Below are 19,220 nucleotides of genomic sequence, written 5' to 3'. Positions count from 1 at the left end.
TCGTGAGAATCCGACAGCGTCATGATGACGTTCGGGCGCGCTCGGGTTAACCGAGCAAGGCGGGAAGATCCGAGTCGCTCGGACCCGTGAAAAAAAACATGAAGTTCTGGCGGGTTCGGATTCAGAGAAACCGAACCCGCTCATCTCTAACAGATATCAGAACTTTCAAACTTATTTTGTAATGCTTTTATACATGGCTTACTGTGACGATACTCATCTTATTTGGCAATACCTTTATATGACTATACTGTCATTTCCTGGCTCTGTAATGTTTTTTGTATTGTCAATAAAAACGCTTTATTTAGATTCCTTATTCAGGGGGGAGATAATTTTACTCCTACAGCATATACAGGATCCTGCTAACTTTATGGTTGAAGCCATAAAGGAAATTGGTTTACTCAATGCACGCACCACTGCCATGGTAGTGTCAGCACGCAGGGGCTTGTGGCTACGCCAGTGGACTGCGGACCCGGATTTCAGGAAAGGCATGCAAAGCCTACCTTTCACAGGTGAAGCCCTTTTTGGAGATGAACTGGATACATGGATATCCAAGGCTACGGCGGGTAGGTCTACATACCTTCCTTCCGCAGCTTCCCCGGCTAGAAAATCCTACACTGTTCCAACTCTGCAGTCCTTTCGGACAGCAAAGTTTAAAAACAAAACCAAAGGTTCTTCTATGGCCTTCAAAGGCAATAGAGGTAAACCCAGAAAACCAACAACTGCAGATTCACAGGAACAGAACCCCGTTTCTGCTTCCTCTAAGCCTTCAGCATGATGGTGGACCGCACTGCCTGGAAGACAGTCAGGTGGGAGCCCATTTCAGATTCTTCAGTCACATATGGGAAACGTCATGCCAGGATCCTTGGGTCAAAGATCTAATAGCCCAGGGCTACAGACTGGAGTTTCAGGACCTCCCACCTCACAGATTCTTCAAATCAGGCTTACCAGTTTCTCAAGAAGCAAAGAAGCAAATATGACTTTACAGAAAGCAATTCAAAAACTGGTACAGACTCAGGTCATTGTTCCAGTTCCACTTCAGCTGCAAAACCAGGGTTATTATTCCAACCTGTTTGTAGTACCGAAACCGGACGGTTCGGTAAGGCCCATTTTAAATCTTAAGTCGTTGAACCCATACTTACAGGTGTTCAAGTTCAAGATGGAGTCTCTGAGATCGTGATCTCAGGTCTGGAGGAGGGGGAATTCTTGGTGTCTCTGGATATCAAGGATGCGTACCTTCATATTCCGATTTGGCCACATCATCAGGCTTATCTAAGGTTTGCCTTACAGGACTGTCACTACCAGTTCCAGGCCCTGCCATTTGGCCTCTCTATGGCACCGAGGGTGTTCACCAATGTAATGGCAGAGATGATGTTTCTCCTCCGCAAACAGGGATCATCCGTACCTGGATCATCTGCTGATAAAAGCACCATCCAGGAAGAGGTGGTTAGACAACATTGCCCTCTCAACCCGACTACTCCAGGATCATGGGTGGATTCTGAACCTACCAAAATCTTATCTGGAACCAACACGGCGGCTTCCGCTCCTGGGGTTATACTGGATATGGAGGCACAGAAGGTATTCCTTCTGTTGGAAAAGGCATTGGTGATCCAGTCAATGGTGCAGGATGTTCTGAAACCAACCCGGATATCGGTGCATCTATGCATTCACCTTCTGGGGAAGATGGTAGCCACCTATGAGGCGCTACAGTACGGAATGTTCCATGCAAGGCCCTTCCAACTGGATCTGTTAGACAAGTGGTCCAGATCGCATCTACACATGCACCAGAGGGTCCGTCTGTCCCCAAAAGCCAGGATTTCTCTTCTGTGGTGGCTTCAGACTTCTCACCTGACCGAGAGCCGAAGGTTCGGGATTCAAAATTGGATTCTGATAACCACAGACGCAAGCCTCAGAGGTTGGGGAGCAGTCACCCAAGGGGAACAGTTCCAAGGAAAATGGTCAAGTCAGGAAGCCATTCTTCCGATCAAGATTCTGGAACTAAGGGCCATATATAACACCTTTCTACAGGCATCGAATCTTCTTCAAGGTCAAGCCATTCAAGTTTAGTCTGACAATGTGACGGCAGTAACGTACATAAACCGACAAGACGGAACGAAGAGCAGAGCAGCAATGTCAGAGGTAACAAGGCTTCTCCTCTGGGCAGAAAGACATGCTGTGGCGTTGTCCGCGATCTTCATTCCAGGAGCAGACAACTGGGAAGCAGTGGGGAATTCCACAAATCGACATGATGGCCTCTCGTCTCAACAAGAAGCTCAAGTGGTATTGTTCCAGGTCGAGGGACCCACTAGCAGTGGCGGTGGACGTTCTGGTGACTCCATGGGTCTACAAGATGGTCTACATGTTTCGACCACTCCCACTGATCCCAAAGATTCCCAAAAGAATAAAAAGGGTAAAGGTTCACGCAATTCTCATTGCTCCGGACTGGCCAGGAAGGGCATGGTATGCGGATCTACTGGAGATGCTCCTAGAGTACCCGTGGCCTCTACCTCTTCGCGAGGACCTTCTCCAACAGGGGCCGTTCGTCTATCAAGACTTACCATGGCTACGTGTGACGGCGTGGAGGATGAGCATCAAATTCTAGCCCGGAAAGGGATCCCGGATAGGGTTATTCCAACCCAGATCCAAGCCAGAAAGGGGGTAACGTCTCAACATTACCACCATATTTGGAAAAAATACGTCTCTTGGTGTGAGAACAGGAAATTTCCTGTGGTAGAATTTCAACTGGGACGTTTTCTCCTTTTTCTGCAGTCAGGTGTGGATGTGGGCCTACGTTTGGGCTCCATAAATGTCCATATTTCTGCCTTATCCATTTTCTTCCAGAAACAATTGGCTTCTCTACCTGAGGTTCAGACATTTTTGAAGGGGGTTCTGCACATCCAACTGCCCTTTGTGCCTCCTACGGCACCTTGAGATCTCAACGTGGTGTTGCAGTTTCTGCAATCAGAATAGTTTGAGCCTTTACAGGATGTAGACGTCAAGTTTCTTACGTGGGAGGCCGTCACGCTGTTGGCATTCTGTGAGGCATGTGTCGGAGCTGGGGGCATTGTCTCACAAGAGCCCCTATTTGATTTTTCATGAAGATAGGGCTGTACTCAGAAATCGTCAGCAATTTCTTCCAAAGGTGGTGTCTGCGTTTCATATCAACCAACCTATTGTGGTTCCGGTGGTTACTGACACCTCTGCTACTTCAAAATCCTTGGATGTTGTGAGGGCTTTGAAGATCTATGTGAAGCGGACAGCTCGTCACAGAAAATCTGACTCGCTGTTTGTTCTCTATGATCCCAATAAAATTGGGTGTCCTGCTTCAAAGCAGACAATTGCATGCTGGATCAGGCTTACTATCCAGCATGCTTATTCCACGGCAGGTTTGCCGTGTCCAAAATCTGTACAGGCCCACTCTACTAGGTCGATGGGGTCTTCCTGGGCGGCTGCCCGGGGTGTCTTGGCTTTACAGCTCTGCCGAGCAGCAACTTGGTCACGTTCGAACACGTTTACTAAGTTCTGCAAGTTCGATACTTTGGCCCCTGAGGACCTTCAGTTTGGTCAATCAGTTCTGCAGGAACCTCAGCACTCTCCCTTCCGGTTTGGGAGCTTTGGTACATCCCCATGGTACTAATGTGGACCCCAGTATCCTCTAGGACGTAAGAGAAAATAGGATTTTAATTACCTACCGGTAAATCCTTTTCTCGTTGTCCATAGAGGATACTGGGCGCCTGCCCAGTGCTTCGTTTCTTCCTGCACGGTTACTTGGTAAGAACTGTTGGTTCAGTGGTTGCTGTTCCTGGTTTAAAGTTTGGTTAGCATGGCTTTCCTCTAGTTTGTGTGCGCTGGTTCAGAATCTCACCACTATCCTTTTATATCCTTCTCTCAAAGTATGTATGTCTCCTCGGACACAGTTTCCTAGACTGAGTCTGGTAGGAGGGGCATAGAAGGAGGAGCCAGCCCACACTATCAAATTCTTAAAGTGTCCATGGCTCCTAGTGGACCCATCTTTACCCCATGGTACTAATGTGGACGCGAGTATCCTCTACGGAGTACGAGAAAAGGATTTACCGGTAGGTAATTAAAATCCTATTTAATGACTACATTAAACAAACCGGAGGAATCTCCAAGGCACTCTCCATGGTTATCAGCTTTTCATCTAAGCTTACGTTATTGCCTACTACAACCAGTCTCCTATCCTCTAGAGAAACATTGGGTGCTAATTAAGTCACCTGTGAGCAAGCATGGATACATTTAAAACCTGGACCGTTGGGGTGCTTTGAGTACCGCGTTTGGGAACCTTTGGTATATAAGATAGGAATCTATAAAGCTCCAGCATCACAACATTGGGCCTAATTCTGAGTTGATCGCAGCAGCAAATTTGTTAGCAGTTGGGCAAAACCATGTGCACTGCAGGTGGGGCAGATGTAACATGTGCAGAGAGAGTTAGATGTGGGTGGTTTATATTATTTCTATGCAGGGTAAATACTGGCTGCTTTATTTTTACACTGCAATTTAGATTTCAGATTGAACATACCCCACCCAAATCTAACTCTCTCTGCACATGTTATATCTGACCACCCTGAATACTGCTATATATTCTGGGTTCAGTATACCCAGCAGATCAGATTTATATAACAGGCTCATATACACTGATTACACCAACCATCTTTACATAGGGGCTAAGTCAGACCTGATTGGTGCTGTGCGTGTTTGCACAGCAGCGATCAGGCCTGAACTGCTCATGCGCTGGCGGCTGTCTTTAGCTAGCAATCGCCTCTGCCTGATTGACAGGCAGAGGCAGTCGTTAGGTGGGAGGAGGCGGGATGGTGGCATTAAGCCGCCGTTCAAGTGGAGCGGTCCAGCCAATGCAGGCGTGGCCGGTCTATGACGGGGCGGGCCGCAGCGGATGTGTGACATCACACTCAGCCGCTGCGATCCGGGCAGCGGCAAGTAGCTCCCGGCCAGCGTGCAGGAGCTGCGCTGGCTGGGAGCTACTCCTGAAGTACAAAGGCATTGCCACTGTGCAATGCTTTTGTACTTCTGCGACGGGGCAGGGACTGACATGCGGTGCGGGCTAGCCCTGTGCTGGGCGTCACCCCCGCATGTCAGTGTGCCTGATCGTAGCTGTGCTAAATTTACCACAGCTACAATCAACTCTGAATCATCCCCACAGTCCAAAACTCCATGTAATTGTACACTGATCTAATTATAGCTTGGGTGGAACAAACAGTAGACGTTCATAGTGTCGACACAAAAATGTTGACAAGGGGGCTAATTCAGGTTGGATCGCAAATCGCGATCCAACCAGAATTATTCCGATCGCCTCGCGGGCACATGCGCAGCACCCATCCTCCGCATGCGCCCGCACTTTCAGTGTGGGATGTATACCAATTGGAGCCAGTGCCATACAATATATACAGTACAGTCACAGTACAGTATGGTAGATCTTCCCTCACTATAGAGGTGGTGTAGTTTGCTTGTTGATGATTAGAATGCAGACCAGCAGAATGTGTACCTGTAAGGCAGGCACTGGGATGTTACTTATAGCATTGTAAGTATACCGGCAGTACAACTGTATACATGATGAATTGTACAGCATTGTACTGCCAGCGTGCATAAATTGCTTCAAGTCACATTTCCCACTTTCCCAGCACCTGTCTTCCGGTTCCATGCTTGTTGACAAGCCGTATATATATCCCCTCTAATGTAGGTGACCCTATGAATAAATACAGAGCAAAAATACTTATTTAAGCAGCAGCTCAATCCTTGTCTTGTTTTTCATATCTGCTTATTTACAGATAAAGGACAAAAACTGCTGCATACTGCCACAATATCTTCTATATAAGATACATAAGGGAGACTGAAAACATACCTTTCTTTTCTTCAGGGTTTTACGCAGTGAGCTGACCACATCAGTTTGTTGAACCCCTCTCACTTTATAGTTTTTCGTCCATGAAATTAAGACCCCCTTAAACAGTAACCACAGAACATGAACTATTATTCACATAATAAAATAAATAAAATATATATATATATATATATATATATACACACACATATACATACGCACACACACACACACACACACACACACACACACACACACACACACACACACACACACACACAATCACTCTGCAAACAGAACAATATTCCTGATTTCAATGATTTGAAATGTTGCATTTTGCAGTTATGAGATTTGAGTTTTGCCATAGGCAGTGTCGAAGGGCCCACCAGGGTAAATCAGTAGTAGGGGCCCATGCTTAGGGATGTACCTGATTAATCACTTAGATTAGCACTGTGCAGTATAATTCAACATATGGGACCTAGGAATTTTAGGCGTTTGTATGAAAGATAAATAATATAATGCATGACTATATATATATATATATATATATATATATATATATATATAATGATGAACCTAATTAATATTTTTAGGAGCAATATCAGTCCAGTAGTGTCTGTGTACACACAACACACTAATGGAAACAGAAGGTTGCAAAGACCTTTGGTTAACCAAGGAATTGTTCAGAAAATTGCGCTGTATAAATGTACCAAGTGCATTCAATTATTATTATTATTATTACCAGTTATTTATATAGTGCACACATATTCCGCAGCGCTGTACAGAGAATATTTGCCCATTCACATCATTCCCTACCCCAGTGGAGCTTACAATCTATATTCCCTACCACATGTACACACAGGCACATTCACGCTAGGGCTAATTTTTTTGTTGGGAGTCAATTAACCTACCAGTATATTTTGGGATTGTGGGAGGAAACCGGAGTACCCAGAGGAAACTCACGCAAGTACAGGGAGACTATACAAACTCCGCACAGTTAGGGCCATGGCGGGAATCGAACTCATGACCTCAGTGCTGTGAGGCAGTAATGCTAACCATTACACCATCCGAACTGCCTGAATGACTGAAAAAAACACGTATAATTAATTTTACATAATACCTTTAATTTATGTACTGTGTCTTTAAAACCAGAATAAGGGTAATTTGTAATTTGTTTAGTGGTAGTCCCCTTAATGTGTTTCGCACCCTTGGGTGCTTTTTCAAAGAGTGCTTTAGTGGTAGTCCCACTAACACGTTTTGCAACCTTGGGTGCTTTTTCAAAGAGTGCTTTAGTGGTAGTCCTCCTAACGCATTTTGCACCTTTGAGTGCTTTTCAAAGCACCCAAGGGTGTGAAACGCATTACAGGGACTGCCACTAAATCATCCTGAAAACAACTTTGCATCCTGGGAGCATTCATCCAGCGGTCGACTTTGTGACAAACCGTTAAGAGCCATAAGTGACTTCGGTGCCTACGCGCTTGAGACAATTACCACAGGTCTGCCTCATGAGTCTCAGTGGTGGGAGATGTGGCCAACCAGCAGTGCGGCAGAGTGACAGCGGCCGGGAAATACAGCTGGCAGGTGAAATAAGCACTCACTGCCACCAACAGTATTGTTTCATGTTTGCACAGCATATATTGGACCGGTAAGCTTCCTGTTCAGTTCATCTGCAGTTTGTGTCTATACCAGCTGGACAAGACTGTTCATTTTTAACATCGTATTAATGAACTTCACATGAGAATGCAGAGGGTTTACTACTTCATTGCCTAAATCAGAGATTCATGCAAACTTTTATTACAGTTTTTATGTTTTTTTGCCACGTGACACTTTTGACCTTTTATAACATTGGATGCCACGTACTGGTATAATTGTATATATGTCTTTGTATAGGAAAAATGTTTTCTTGATATTGTAGTCTCTTTACATGCAAATTACCTTTATTCTGGTTTTAAAGACACAGTACATAAAATAAAGGTATTATGTAAAATGATACGTGTTTTTTCAGTCATTGAATGCGTTTTCTGAATAATTCAACATATGTATAATGAATAATTCAAATGCACAGTCTGGAACCTGATCCCTAGAGGAGGGGGTGGGCCTTTAGGCAGTGAGGCCTACCGGGGTTTTTCCTATACTCCAGTAGGCCAGTACAACCATGGCCATAGGCATGGGGCCAGATACATCCACATTCCCTTTTGGTCCTCTTGCCTACCACTGCTTGCCCCTGTTCCGCCTCTCCAGCAAATCTAGGATCGGCCACCTATTATCTGGAACTGGCTTCCTCATGCCACAAGACTCTGACAGAAGAAGGGGAGATGTACTAAGTCATGGAGAGTGATAAAGTGGAGAGAGATAAAGTACCAACGAATTAGCTTAGTTTGGAAAATTATAGGAACTGATAGGATGGTAGTTCATCTGTCTCCACTTTATTACTCTCTCTCCAAGGTTAGTACATCTGCCCCTGAGTCTCCAAGTTTTTAAACACTCCCCATAAAATACAATCTGTAAGATTATAACTTGACCCATCATAACTTTCTTTACCTGATCTATCAGGAGTTCTCATACCCCAATCTACAGTCCCTTTACATATCCCTTCACCTCTTGTTCTATCAAATACGCTTTAGATTGTAATCCCCATGAACTGGATTCTCTTAACTATAGCTTCATGTGTAATTGTTAAAATCATCTCATTTATGATGACCGACACATATTACTGGGAAAATTGCTACATAGACTGTGGTGCTTTAGAAATAGTATTTTTAATAAATATGTCACTAGATTTACTAAGCCTCGGACAGAGATAAAGTGGACGGAGATAAAGTACCAGCCAGTCAACTCCTAAGTACCATGTCAAAGGCTGTTTGAAAAATGACAGGAGCTGATTGGCTGGTACTTTATCTCCGTCCACTTTATCTCCATCCAAGGCTTAGTAAATAGACCACTTTGTCCTTGTGATTGATATTAATTACCGGGGCATAGCAAGTGTCTTACCTCATCGAGTTTGGTCTGCTTGCATGGGAACGAGAATGTGAACCCAAGTGGAAGCTTTTCTGTAATCTGTTGTTTCTTCATGAAATCACCAAGACAGTCAGCAACATAGTCAAAGAGCTGCATTAAATTAGCTTTTATTAGATCAGAAGAGACACCCTATGAGTTCCTACACATATTGGAAGATTGTAGCGTTGTCTGTTTCGGTATAGGTATATGGATCAATTTAGCAAGTAAAAAGCTACGATGGTATGATAACAAAAGTGGCATAGTTATCTTAGAAAAACATTTTGTTTAATGAATGATCTACATTCTGTACACCTGATAAATTAGCATTGAGCATACTGTAGCTACAAAAACTTACTTCAGCTTTACTTCCACTTATTATCTCATCAGGAGTTGGATAAAAGTGACTGTCCATTTGCACATTTTGTTTTCCATCTTCAGACACTTTCACCCTTAGAACTCTGAATTTCGAACCACCAAGATCAAGGGCAAGAAAATCCCCCTTTTCTGCACAATAAACAAAACAGCAGTGTTAATAATAGTGAAATGTGTGTGTGTGTGTGTGTGTGTGTGTGTGTGTGTGTGTGTGTGTGTGTGTGTCATAGGGAAGGAGGGGGATTATGGTGGTACAAAGTGCATAGGGCCACACATTTAAAGGACTTACATACAGGTATAACTTCACAAATAACTAATCAGTAACTAAGACTTCTCATTATGGTAGTGCTTTATCAAACAACGGTATTAATGGCTGGTCAATATAGCAATCCGGTCATTGGACCCAATAAATGAACCAGATTATAAGGGTCCCCTGCAGTCTGATGGGCCAATACTTCCATCTCATAACAATGTGGTTATCAGCCAATAAAATTACTGAATATACTTCATCCAATTTGACCAGTACTTCATTGGGCAGATTTAATCAATCTAGCCTCAAAAATAACAATTTCAGGTAAACTTGATCTAACAGACTTTTATGATTTCAGCATAGGATAAAATCTTCACAACAACCAAAACTACAAATAAAAATAAAACAGGAATTTGGAAATACAGAAAAGCACCTGTAGATTAGGTAAAAGTATGATACGCAGCAATAAGGGGTCTTTTGCATAGCAAGTAATAGAGCACAATAGTGCAGATGGCTGTGATGCTATGTGACTACTATTGCACCCAGTTTCATGTTGCTGCACAGGAATTTGGAATACAAAATGAGCATTTTATCAAAGAGCTGTACAAGGCAATTCTTGCATAAGGAAAGTGAGAATTTTAACCGAAGTAGAATTTTCACTTTTTGCAACACTAAACCATGAGTCTGCAAACAGTTGTGTGCATTTTAATAAAGAGAGACTGTCACATCTATAATCCATTCTGAATGCAGCTGTGAGGCTAATCTTCCGTGCTAGACATTAATCGTCTGCAGATCCACTGTCAGTCCCTCCATTTGTTACCTGTATTCTAACATATTCAATATAAAATATTTTTACTCACACACAAGGCCATTAACCAAACTACACCTATGTACATCTGTTCACTTATATCAAAATATCTCCCAACCCGACCTCTTCGCTCTTCACAAGATCTACGTCTCTCGTTCACACTCATTCAGTGTCGGACTGGCCCACAGGGGTACAGGGGAAACCACCGGTGGGCCCCACTGCCTGGGGGCCCACCCTCTCCTCTAGGGATCAGGTTCCAGACTGAGCACTTGCTTATACACATAGGTTACCTTATACTGCACTGGACTACGGTGTATTCACTACAGTATATTGCTGTTATTAACGTGGTATATCATCATGTATTCACTAGCAGTATTTACTATATATATTTATCAAGGGGCCCAGACCATACATAAATGGTTTGCCAAGTCTCTAAGCATGGGCCCCTACCACTGCATTTTCCTGGTGGGCCTTCATGCCCCAGTCTGACACTGCACTCATTATTTGTGATTATTCACGATTGTAGGACTTTCTTCAGGCTGTACCCACTCTGTGGAATGCTCTCCCACACACAATAAAGTCCCATATAGACGGGCCGATGCGGGAGAGATGTGTGCTGAGCGAGCCGCTCAGCACACATCTCTCCCGCCGCTCAGCACAGCGCAATCTGTGCTGAGCGTGTGGGGGGAGACGGGGGGGCTGCTCATTTCACCTAGCGGGTGAAGTGAGCGACCCGCTAGATTGGCCTGCACGGCAGGCCAATCTAGCACCAGCGATAGCGATGCGCGGGGCTGCGCATTGCTATCGCTGTTAGGGCTACACACGGAGCGATCTTGCTGAAAATCTAAGCAATCTGGTCAGATTGCTTAGATTATCGCTCCGTGTGTACCCCCCTTAACACTCTCCTCTAATTTCCAAACCTTCAACTGTTCCCTGAAAACTCACCTCTTCAGGCAAGCCTATCAAATTCCAGAACCGCTCATATAACCTTCATAATCTTTCCTATCCAATTATATCTCCACTGTACAGTCCACACATATCCGTACATATTTTCTCTCTCTTCACTTTCCCATCCTCCTGACCCCTGGCCAACATTGCTGTGTGACCATATCATGCAGCCCACCAAGAACCTTTGCAATCTGGTGGCCCTTTATGCAATAGATAACATCTATCCTTTTGTATCAATGCCTATTTTCCTATAGATTACTGTATAAGCTTGCGAGCAGGGCCCTCCTACCTCTATGACTGTCTGTTATTATTCAGTTTTGTTTTACTACTGTTTTGTAAAGTACATCGGAATTTGCTGCACTATGGGCTAATTCAGTAAGGATAGCAAATTCTGCTAATCAGCAGAATTTGCTATCCTTTGGATCGCATGCTGCGGGCCTCCCATCGCTGAGCAAGGCCACCCAGCATGCTCACCGGCGCCTCACCCCATTGATGAAGCAGAAATTGCGATCGCCTCGCGATTTCTGCTTCATCGTAAAATGATTGATGCCTCCTGCCAGCGCAGCTTAGCTGCAGCCGCAGGAGACCCGGCGCCATCTTAGCCACGTCACACGCAGCCGCCGCGATCACACCCCCATTCACACCTCACCGCCCCTCCCGTTCGCCCACCTCCACAACGCTCCGTCTCCTCCCTGGAAACGGAGCGTTGCCCGCCCCACACCCCCGTCTGCCCCCGCGACCGCTTCTGTCTGATTGACAGGGAGAGGCGAACGCATTTTCTGCAGCCGCCCCGCAGAAAAAGCAGGCTCATGCACAGCATGGGCGCATGTGCAGGACAGGTGCATGTGCAGGATGGGCACTGTGCATGCGCCCGCATCTTTTTCTCATAAATTGCGGTTGGATCGCTTATTGCGATCCAACCTGAATTAGCCCCTATATAAGAAACGGTTAATACATAATAAATAAATAATAATTTTTTTTAATGCAGAACCCATGCAGTTACTAGTACAATTGTAATTCTCTACCTGATCCATCAGGAGTTGTCCTGACACAAGTTGGCAGCATCTTCACGGATGCAGTTGGGTTTGTGTCCCTCTTCAGGCCTTTATCCATCTCTGCTTGAAACCGACCCATTAAATCCAATAAATTTTCATCTGATAGACGCATATGGTATAAAAAACGATCAACCTGCAGATGTAAAGTGAATGTATACTTATTAATAAACTCATATTTGTGTAGCTAGATGTACAAATTGTGTTCTATATGCCCAGATGATTGAGAAATAAAAATGTAAAAATACACTGACTATATAAGAGAGGGTGTGATGGTGTTAAGCTAAGTATACAACATACAATTATTGGGCCAATTCGCCAATAAACGATAGATCTGACTGTTTTTTTGTGTAGTGCATAGGCATGACTGTTTTTGCACTATGGCCAATAATGCCATAAAAGCTCAGATACGATTATCAGATTGGTTAAACTTGCTAGAAAATATTGGCAGTGTGTGGGAATTCTCGATAATCTGCCATACTTCCTATAGTTTATCCTAGTGTGACCTTACATTACAGGAGCAGACTATGGGTCTGATTCTGATTTCTAAGCAAAGCAAAAAAACAAGCACCGGGGCAAAACCATGTGCACTGCAGGTGGGGCAGATGATATGTACAGAGAGAGTTCGATTTGGGTGGGGTGTGTTCAAACTGAAGTCTAAATTGCAGTGTAAAAATAAAGCTGTCTAATACCCCTTTTCCACTATCTACTATCTAGCACGGGTCGCAGCCGGGAGCCTGACAGGGCTGCGACCCAAGCTAGAGCCCCCTTCTACACTGCACTCACCAACCCGGCATATTGCCGGGTTGGTGACGCTGCTGGTGATGCGGCAGGGGTGGCGCAGGGAGATCACATGATCTCCCAGCGCCGCCCTTCCATACACTGTGAACGGGAGCCGTGTCGCATCGACACGGCTTCTATTTACACTACACAGCTTATCGGGTTGAACACGTGTTCAATCCGGTAAGCTACCTGGGTAGGATTCCCAGATCACTTGATCCGGGAATTTGCAGGGGGGCCGTTTCCACTAGAAAAAAACACGGGTAAATGCGCGCCCCCGCGCATTTACCTATGTTTTTAGAGCTAGTGGAAAAGGGGTATAACATTTATAAATACATACAAAAGCAGCCAGTAACTACCCTGCACTGAAAAAAATATAAATGTCTTCACTCTCCTTGCAGTGCAACACGGTTTGTTCCAGACACAAAGTTACTGCTTATTTCGTTTTACTTACAAATCTAAATCAGACCCAACTATTAAATGTATTTAATAAAAGATTTAAAGCCCTGTTTACGTCATTGTAGCAGTTCTAAATTCTAATTTGGAAGAAATAAACCAATTTAATGCCTATACCAGCTAATGACCTTAAATCTTGTAAATGCATATCTGTGATGATTACATATGTAACCTTACGGCAATGTAAAGGATGGAAATCATGCTTTTGTTATAGTTAGCTATGTATACATACAGCAGCTACCATTCCACCTAATCCTGATGCTTCTTAGACCACATACCTTGAGGGCACACTACACGTGTGATGTCATGCAGCCGCCGCAGCCCGCCCCCCCCCAACGGTCCGGCCACGCCTGCATTGGCCGGACCGCGCCCCCTAAACGGCGGCTTAACGCCGTCGTCCAGCCCCCTCCCGCCCAGCGACCTCCTCTGCCTCAGAGGCGATCGCTAGGCAACGATGGCTGCTATGCACCGGCGCATGCGCAGTTCCGACCCGATCACTGAGCTGCAAGAAACTGCAGCGAGCGATTGGGTCAGAATGACCCCCTATATCCAACATGCACTGTATCCAACCCACAGAGTATCCAACCTACACTGTATCCAACCCTGTATCCCACACTGTATTCAACCAGCAGTGCCGTTTCTACGGGTGGACGAGGCGTGCAACTGCAAGGGGCGCCCGCCGCTGCACTTTTCCCCTGTCAACAGTACTCCGCTCTGGGGGTGGAGTTTCGCAGAATGTCGCATTTGCGTCATGACACAAACGTGTAATTCCGCAAGAGCAGAATACTATTGACAGGGAGGAGAGAGAGCAGAGGAGCAGGGGAGCGGATGGGTAGCCGCAAGGGAGCTGGCACAGAGCTGCCCTTACATGCAATCCAGTGGTGGGAGTCCCGGAGGCAATTTAGTCATTTGCCGCCAAGCTCCAGCCATCAGGGGGACACAGATGAGCAGACCTGGCGACACAGGTGTGGGTTGAGCTAGGAGGCAAGCAACTATGATCCCGGGGCTGGCCATATACATGCCAAGTTGTGCCCGGTGCCGGTATCTGGAGTAAGCAGAGTCTCACCGCACGCTCACTCACTGTGTATCACTGTGTACAAACGGTGACAGGCTGGCTAGCAATGCCCATCTGAAGCCCTGCCCCCATGACCGCGACCCCCGACCTGCACATACTCACTGTCTAGGATGGTGACCTGCTTCTGCATATCACCACAGCGATCCCTGGCACTTGCTAGATAAAGTTAGGAGTGTTTCTCTCCTCTCTCTTACATGCAGGTCCCAACTCTCTGGGATCACAACGGATCCTGTTCAGCTCTGCCTCTACAGCTGCCCAGCACACCCCCTGCTGTCCTCCACTCCTCCCCCCCTGCTCCCATTTCCTGGGCATAGGGGGTCATTCCGAGTTGATCGCTCGCTGGCTACATTTTGCAGCCATGCAAACGCATTGTCACCGCCCACTGAGAAGTGTATTTTTGCTTTGCAAGTGTCCGAACGCCTGTGCAGCCGAGCGGTACAAAAATAGTTTGTGCAGTTTCTGAGTAGGTCTGAACTTACTCAGCCGCTGCGATCACTTCAACCTGTCCGGTCTCGGAATTGACGTCACACACCCGCCCTGCAAACGCTTGGACATGCCTTCCCAACCACTCCCTGAAAACGGTTAGTTGACACCTATAAATGCCTTCTTCCTGTCAATCTTCTTGCGATCGCCTTGCAAATGGATTCTTTGTTAAATCCATTGCCCAGCAACGATCTGCTTTGTACCCATACGACGCGTCTACGCATTGCAGTGCATCCGCATGAGCAGTAGTGACCTGATCGCTGCACTGTGAAAAACGTCAGCGTGCAATCAGGTCGGAATGACCCCCATAGTGTGCAGCTCTGCACTGTACACACACAGTCACAGAAAATGACATTGCAAGTGGAACAGCGCTGCAGGGCACAGAGGTATATCCCTTCTCTGCTGTACAGTATGTTTCACTGTACTACTTACCTTTCCTGCCCTTGTCCCTTCCCCATATATGTGCACTGCACCCCCTCCCCATATCTGTCCCTCTGCCCCCCACACCTTTTTCCTCTGAAAACTCCCTATATGTGTGCCCCTAACCGTTCATTAAATCTGTGCCTATGCCCTCACTTTATGTGCGCTTTTGCCTTTTCCCATCTTATCTTTGCCCCTCCCCATAACCATGACTCTGCCCCCCCTCATATCTGTGCCTATGCCCCCTCGCTTATGTTGCTCTGACCACTCCCTGTCTGTGTGCCCCAGCCCCATATCTGTGCCTATACCCTCTCTGTATATGTGCTTTTGCCTTTTCTCATCTTTCCTTTGCCCCCCCCCCCCCTATATCTGTGCCTCTGCTCCTGTCACTTTTGTTCCTATGTCACCCCTCATCTGTGCCTCTTCTCCCTCCCTAACTATGCCCCTGACCCCTGTTTACCACTGCCCCTATATCCATGTTTGCCTCTGCTGCCTCACCCAATGGCTTTGCTGGCTGCCAATCAGAGGAGGCATGACGAAATGGTGCCCAACCACGATCAACAGCACTTTTGAACTTAAGAATGCCAGGTAAGCACTGTTTTAATTTATTAATATATATAGATATGGAATGTAGTTTAGATCCCATCTTACAGGATCCCAGGGGTTGGAGGTGGTAGGGTTAGGCTGCAGGGAGGGAGGGTTAGGGTTAGGCACATGTATAAGCTCTGGAGCCACTGGTGGGGAGTGGGCACCATCGTTAATTTCTTCTCTGGGTGCCAGGTATAAACTTACGCACCTGGTGTGAGCTGTCCATTGTGATCAACGTACATGGAGGAGGGGGCATGGTGTGGGCGGAGCTGGAGCTGGCAGGGACAGGCTCAAACATTGTGTACACCACAGTGCTGCCTCTGCCGTCCACTATCTGTCTCCTCATGCTGCAGCGTGCGGGCCAATGGACTCCAGTATACAGTATATGTCAGCATGTCCGGCCCCCCTCCTAGCTAAAGTGTGTGCCATGTCCCCCCCCCCCCCCACCCCAAGCTAAAGTGTGTGTCTCCTCTTGTACCGTCCCAGGCCACAGTGTGTATGTCATTATGCCACCCTCCCCAGTATGTTTGTCACTATATCCCCCTCCTGGTCCCAGTATGTGTCACTGTATCCCTATCAGGCACCTGTGTGTATGTCACCATGCCCTCCCTGTCCCAGTGTGCATGACACCCATCCCAAAAATTAAGTGGAAATAACTGGAAATTAATGTTATTGAGGTTAATAATACTGTAGGGACAAAAAAACAGGCCCAAATTAAGTGATTTGAGCTTTTTTTTGTTGTTGTAAATTTTTGAAAAAAATCCAAATCCAGTCACGGCGATTTAGCAAATCCAAAAACGGCCGACGAATTAGAACCAAATCCAAATCCAGCAACAATGGCCTGGCGCACATCTCTACTGTAAAGTATGTTGACTTATCTAAAACGTGTGATACCCACTTTGGGTACCCTATTGCCACAGCCATAGTGGCAGCCAGCACGGCCTGAGAGGACTTTGAATGAGAGGCACGGTTAGGGTTATAATTCCTTCCCCGGTGCCTGTAACATCTGGGGCACTAGGACCCAGGGCCGCCCGCCAGATGCCAAAAAGCGGGAAGCCCTGGAGTCCTGTGTGATTGGCTGCATGGGGCCCGGGAAGAAAGGAGGAGGCCCCGTTATAAGAGGAAGAGTTGCCGCGCAGCGGAGAGAGGTTCGCTGAGTACCGCCACAGCGCGTGAACTGACCTGAGAGTGGGGAGAGAGAGCGCCGTGCCGCCGTCTGAGACCGAGCCCCGGCACCATAATGGAGTGCAGAGATGGGGCGTGCTGCCGCTGGTCGCTGGACGGGAGGAGAGGCACCGCACTATAGGGAACCGGGACCCGATGGTCATCTCCCCACCTGTCAGCCGCCGGAGAGAGCCGCAGCCGCAAGAGAGGGGAGCTCACAGCCGCCGGGAGCAGAGCCGCTGGCCACACACTGTGGAGCTGGCTGGGAGCAGAGCAGGGGAGAGCAGCCACTACCCCAGTCACCGGGACCCGAACCGCCTGCTGTAGCAGTACCTGGGGGAGCCCAGCAGTAGCAGCAGCGCCACCACTGCCACAGCGGACCTGAAGGAGCCAGGTACCCTCTAAACCCCCTGCTCCCCAGAGCATCATCCATATATATAGACACCAGCCAAAGAGAGCCAAAGCCTCCTAGTGAAAGGTGCCCTCACTCAACTTCATTAGGCACCCTCTGCCCCCTAGGGACTTTAGTGGAGGTGGTCCCTTGAATTGACACCCCACCGTCTCACCCGCATCCAGATATATGCCTCTTGACAGTGTCCATTTTGCCTCTGGTACCCCAGACAGTAACTGCCTACTAGGTTACACTAAACCCCAGCTGCAGCGAGCTGACCATCATACAGCAATTCTCCACAACTATCCCCAAGAGATTGAGATAATTATTCCATCGGAGTCATTTAATGTGTCTTAAATCAGACTGTTGCCCAGCACTCAAAGATAACACTGGTTTCACTTTTTGAACTTCTCCGGATTGTGTATCAGGCCCGAGACTGCCGTTACTGCGCCCACGGCGCCATCTAGCAGTGTTTTAGCATACTGTTTGATTATCCCCGAGCTAAGCTATTTCTAACTGACAGTCTTCGGTATTATTGTTCCGCAGAACACTGATGGTGAGGTGGTGATGCCACTTATGCCTAGTAAGCCAATGATATGTGATACTACCACTTATGCCTATTAAGCAAATTATATGTGATAACCCTTATGCCTATTAAGCAAATGATATGTGATACTACCACTTATGCCTATTAAGCAAATGATACGTGATAACACTTATGCATAGTATACAAATGATATGTGATGTTCCGCAAGGTGTCTTCCGGGATAGAGTTGATTTATTAGCCGGCATTTGAACACAGTTACACTGTGACTTTTCTTTCCCATTAATTTAAATAAACGTGTTGTCACCATCCGTTTGCATTTCCTTGATCCGTGGGGTCCTCCTTGGGGTGATTATTCTTCTGCCACAGGCTCCTAAGAAGAAGTCGTGAAAGGTCCCGAAGCCGCACGCGTCGTTTGTAGAAAGCAGGTACAACTCCACTCTCACACAGGGGTACTATTACACATGTGCTACCAGTTTATATGCAGGAATATTTATTCCATTTCAGATCATTTCTGGTTACATAATAGACAAGGATTAGTATAAATTCTAAGATAGAAATTTGGTGACGATAGATCTAATTAACATATATACAGTACTATTCCATTATATATACAGCATTATATACAGCATTATTACAATGCTAAATCTGCAGCTGAAAATAAAAATGTTCTGTCTCTTACCTTATACAGCAGTGATGGGCAACAGGCAGCCCCTCCGGGCTACACCTGCAGCCTTCACCTCTCCTCCGTTCAACTTCATGGTCAGAATTGATTGTTACAACACGTATTAAAAGGGTGTAGTATGTTATGCCAGTGCTTGGGACCCCGGCGCCCAGCATCCAAGCGCCGGGAACCTGATCGCCGGCATGCAGGTAGCGGGGTGAGCGCAAAAGAGCTGCGGGCACGGTGGCGCACTACACGCATCATTCTATTTATACTCCATCCAGGGGTGTTGTGGACACTCCAAGAGGAAGAATAGTTGTCGGTATGCCGGCTGTTGGGATTCTGGCGTCGGTATGGTGAGCGCCGGACTCTCGACA

General features: G+C 46.5%; 1 protein-coding gene across 1 annotated transcript in view; it reads right to left on the bottom strand.

Moving 5' to 3' along the window:
- The window catches only part of LOC135058077 (hexokinase HKDC1-like), a 117,902-nt gene extending 105,493 nt beyond the window's left edge, over positions 1-12,409 (bottom strand). Inside the window, exons 1-4 of the mRNA XM_063963702.1 lie at positions 12,252-12,409; positions 9,204-9,352; positions 8,843-8,959; positions 5,876-5,971 (exon numbers count right to left, since the gene is read on the bottom strand). Of these exons, the coding sequence (XP_063819772.1) occupies positions 5,876-5,971; positions 8,843-8,959; positions 9,204-9,352; positions 12,252-12,393 (504 nt within the window). The 5' untranslated portion in view covers positions 12,394-12,409. The remainder of the gene's footprint in view (positions 1-5,875; positions 5,972-8,842; positions 8,960-9,203; positions 9,353-12,251) is intronic.
- Positions 12,410-19,220: the final 6,811 nt, after the last annotated feature.

The sequence above is a fragment of the Pseudophryne corroboree genome, chromosome 3 (genome assembly GCF_028390025.1).
Source record: "Pseudophryne corroboree isolate aPseCor3 chromosome 3, aPseCor3.hap2, whole genome shotgun sequence".
NCBI lineage: Eukaryota > Metazoa > Chordata > Amphibia > Anura > Myobatrachidae > Pseudophryne > Pseudophryne corroboree.
The sequence above is the reverse complement of the archived record's forward strand: the minus strand, read 5'-3'. Positions and strand labels throughout refer to the sequence as shown.